Source organism: Mus pahari, chromosome 11 (assembly GCF_900095145.1).
Source record: "Mus pahari chromosome 11, PAHARI_EIJ_v1.1, whole genome shotgun sequence".
In the NCBI taxonomy this organism is placed as follows: domain Eukaryota; kingdom Metazoa; phylum Chordata; class Mammalia; order Rodentia; family Muridae; genus Mus; species Mus pahari.
Window position 1 is genome coordinate 26,766,950 of NC_034600.1, and position 4,443 is coordinate 26,771,392.

The window sequence follows — 4,443 nt, forward strand, 5'->3', positions numbered from 1 at the left end:
CTCTCTCTCTCTCTCTCTCTCTCTCTCTCTCTCTCTCTCTCTCCTTCCTCCTCTATAAATGATATTTTGCTTTACAGTGCATGATAGCCTGGTACTTGCTGTGCAAACCAGTCTCATACCCATGACATTTCTCTTGCCCCCGCCTTGCTAGCACTGGGATTATAGGCATGCAGCACCATACCAGGAGCTGATTGCATTTTTTAACTGAAGAACAGCCTCAGATGCAGAGCTCCAAGGCAAGGGAACGAATGCATCCAATCCTTTGGGTTCACTGTAGGCATTTTCTTAAAGAAAGGGTCTCACGTGGTGCAGGTTGGTCTTGACCTCAGTATGCAGTCTAACCTGCTCCTCATCCTCCTGCTTCACTTCCCTGAGCACCGAGGTTACATACATGTACCGCCACATTCCATGTATGCAGTGCTGGAGCTCAGAGTGCGTTGGGGGAGCAACCAACAGGGCTGGGTGCCTAACCACATCACTTTTATTTTCTTCTAAAGCTCCTGTGTATGGCAAGGCACGCTAGTTTCTCACGAGAGACATACTTAAATTGAGAGTAAAAGACAATGCATTGCTCTTTGAAAGCGATTAGTTTCAAGGAAAGACACAGCGAGACGCTATAAAGACAAAGTCAGAAGCTTAAAGTGTGCCTCTTTCGGGGAGGGGGGTGTAGAGGAGTTAGAGAAGAAAATCCACAGGATGGTGGATTTATGTTCTAGTTCTCGTTGGAGGCAGGCCAGCCAGTTTGGCTGCTATCTCTGAAATGGAAGATTTATTATAGCCAGTGTCTACCCTTTATCCTGATAATTAGAGAATGTAAATCATTTCCTGAAAGAGTCTGCCTTAAAGAGCTAATGTTGGAAGTTCTGTGTTTCACAGAGAGCCAGGAGCAAGCACACAGCCATGCGCTTGGCAGGTCACGCAGCTGACGAGCTGTGTCTGCCACAGACGCCTCCTCACTCAGACAACAGACAGACTGGGCTGTGACGCACTGGCCTGTTACATCTGCTCCCAATCCAGCGCAAAGGCACTTCAAGTCAGTCACCAGCCCTGTCCCCAGGACCTGTTCTGTTTTCAATTCTTGTCAGCACAGGGGCAGACTATTCTCTTTAAATCCCAGTAGCCGAAATGAACTCAGCAACATTTTCTCTCTGCCACCCATGAGAAAGAACCTCACTCTCAAAGGGAATGTCCCACCACTTCTGTGTGTCCACATTCCTTCCTGCAAGCACGCAATCAAAATGACCATATTTATTTGGGGATAAATAATGTCCCACCATAGGGTCAAATAGGAAACGTGCATGTTGACTTATTCCTTACAAAGTGACTTTTGGAAGCAGCTCATTGTTGGACAGGAGGCTGATTAACTCAAGTCCACTTATTTAATTGGGACACATCGAGAGCCTGTGGCAAGCACCAGACAAGTTCCCTGTTTCAGCCTTGGAAGACAAAAGTAAAAACTGGGTCCTTCTTTCCTCCAAACCCACATCCAGGCTGTGAAAGTGATTCACGATGAAGCTGGGTGTCCAAACAGCCAGCGCACCCCAAGTCTAGGTGGTCTGAAGTACTGAGGTCTGACTTCCGAGGGTTCGCTGCTCGTGAGGCAACCTTTAGTGCTGAGCGCAACACAAAGTCGGATTTATTGTTCACTGAAATAGCTGGATTTCTAGAATGTTGGTGTGGACATGAATCTCTGGGATCATTCGGATGCAGGTTTGGATCTGGGTGGCCCAGGGTATGTTTCCGAACTATCCCAGGACCCTATTTAGACTAGCAAAGTTTAAAACTGTTCATGAAAAAGTTACCTTTTCACAAACTTAATCCCCAGCTGGTGGCTCAAATCTGTAATCCTACCACTTGGAAGTATCTTACGGAGTCTGAGGCTAGCCTGAGCTACATAGTCACTTCTGGGTCTAGCCTGAGCTATAGCCCTCCCTCTCCTGCCCCCCATTCTCACTGAATTAGGTGATAATGTGCTACACTGTGGAGGTGCACGCCTATGGCAGAAACAGGAGGATCTTGAATTTGAATCCAGTTAAGAGTTAGCTAGCAAGTGATAGTCTTGCCTTGAAAAAACAAACAAACAAACAAACAAACAAAATAAAAATTCCACAAACCAAACTTAATTCCAATTGCATTTGAAAGCAAATCAAGCTCCAATTAGCAACACAACCTCTGGTGCCCAGCTTCCCCTTATCATAAAGGATGGAAAAGCCACCCCAGGCTTCCAGTTCCTTCCTGGAGTCCGTCACTGCGGGGAGTGCAGATGGCTGATGGGGATGCTTGCATGGGACAGAGGCACTGTGACACAGCCCAGACTGAAATTCTAAGAAATCCGGTTTTAAAACCATGGCAGCCCATCCCCGCAGGAGGGGGTTCCTTATCTGCCTGCATAGTCTGTTACCACCCCACCCCCTCTCTGAACTGCACTTCACTTCCTGACCTTTTTGGCTAAGATTAAGTGATGCATGTCCCCGGCCTCAGAAGAGGAAGAACTGTCTCTGCTCACCAGAAAAAGGCTGCAAAAGGAAAGAGTGCCGAGAGGGGCAGAAGCAAGGGGGTCTAGACGCACAGCTCTGGTGGGCGAGCGAATGCTGGGCTTGTGCTTCTCTTGGGTTTAAACTGTTCCTGTACCAGGTTGTATTGCAAAGGTTAACTGTCTTGCCTGGGAAGGGTTTTACTAAGGTCCCAGAGCCAGGGAATGACTGTGGGAGAAGCTTACTGGGCTTAAAAACAGACCCATGAGCACAGGCAATTTCTGCTGGGACTAGGCACTTCCCAGTGAATGGCTGTCTGTCCATGGTCCGGGGCTGAGTGAGACCCCTCTTTGACCCACTTACTAAATGTGTATTGATGATTTCTTCTATTGAGATATAAATAACTGGTTTGCTGACGGTCACCAAGTCCGTGTATTTGTCCATATTGAACTTCTCTTCCGGCTCAGGGACATCACATGCTTCTTGAAAATATTTCCTAGAAATAGGGAAAAAGGGGGTGTTAAGACAGAGCCAAGTTTCTAAGTGAGTAACTTTACTAAAATAAGTTTTGAAATGCTAGCTAGAGCACCCCCTTCACCTCAAGCTTGGGGCACTTGTTAGTATCTTCCAGGGTGGCTCACCAGTGCTTGACCATGTTTCTGAATACTGGACCTCAAACTGGTTCTCAGACAGGAAGAAATAAATGTGGGCCTTGGCCCTGTGACCCAGTATGATCGAATCATGGATAGGATTTCTTAACAATGTTATAATGTTAAAAATGACCTCTGGAATTCCAATGAAAATGTTAAGATGAAGAATTCCTTGGGGTTGGGGAGCTGGCCCAATGGGTGAAGCGTGGGCACCAGAGTGTGTAGCTCAGGCACCACACGTGGGGGTGCTGGCATGTGCCTGAACCCCTACTGATGGAGAGGAAGGCAGAGGCAGGCAGATTCTGGGCACTCATTGGTCAGGCAGCCTAGCCAAATGGATGAGCTCCAGGTTCAGTGAGAGGCCCTGTCTCAAACCTAAAGTAGGAGGTGACACGGGAAGACACCCAGTGTCAACCTTTTCACCTCAAATCATGTGCATACACATGCACATGACCACCCAATGCACACACACGCTTACTACACATATACATGTAAATGACTATTTGTGTGTATACGCATGTTTGTATGTTGAAGATTGATCTCAACTTATACACACACGCATATGTATGATATGTGCCTATGTAATATGTGTGAGTGTAATATGTGTGTGTATGTATAATATATGTGTATGATATGCAAGTATGTGTGTGTGTTTTGTTCTATACAGTTTCAAGTGTTTCTCATGCCTGAAATCTTCTATGACATTTTCTAGGGCACCTGAGACCTCTGCACTAGAACTGATTTCTCTCTCCTCAGCTCTGGGTTGGGTGAGGCAGCCATGTTTCAGGGGTTATTACGATCCTCAGTAACAGTAGGTCTTCCTCCTAGGTTTTGCTTTCATTGTTCATAGGGTGGTGAGGAATGAAGAAAATAAATACCAGATTAAATATGAGTGAAAGAGGAAAAGGATGCATTTAGGAGGATAATTTTGGGAAACAGGAGACTGACAGCGATTAACAAGAAAAAAGAATTTTGTCAAATGCTTTCTCAGCATCTAATGAGACGATCATGTGATTTTTGTCTTTAAGTTTGTTTATTTGTGGATTACATTGATGGATTTCCATATATTAAACCATCCCTGCATCCCTGGGATGAAGCCTACTTGGTCATATTGGATGATCGTTTTGATGTGTTCTTGGATTTGGTTTGCGAAAATTTTATTGAGTATTTTTGCATTGGTCTGAAGTTCTCTTTCTTTGTTGGATCTTTGTGGATCTTAGGTTAATCATCAGGGAAATGCAAATCAAAACAACCCTGAGATTCCACCTCACACCAGTCAGAATGGCTAAGATTAAAAATTCAGGTGACAGCAGATGCTG

At 45.5% G+C, this 4,443-nt stretch overlaps 1 protein-coding gene across 1 annotated transcript in view; it reads right to left on the bottom strand.

The window, feature by feature from the left end:
* Iqgap2 (IQ motif containing GTPase activating protein 2) overlaps window positions 1-4,443 on the bottom strand; it is a 264,615-nt gene that overhangs the window by 24,734 nt on the left and 235,438 nt on the right. Inside the window, exon 28 of the mRNA XM_029544180.1 lies at window positions 2,720-2,970. Within this exon, the coding sequence (XP_029400040.1) occupies window positions 2,720-2,970 (251 nt within the window). The remainder of the gene's footprint in view (window positions 1-2,719; window positions 2,971-4,443) is intronic.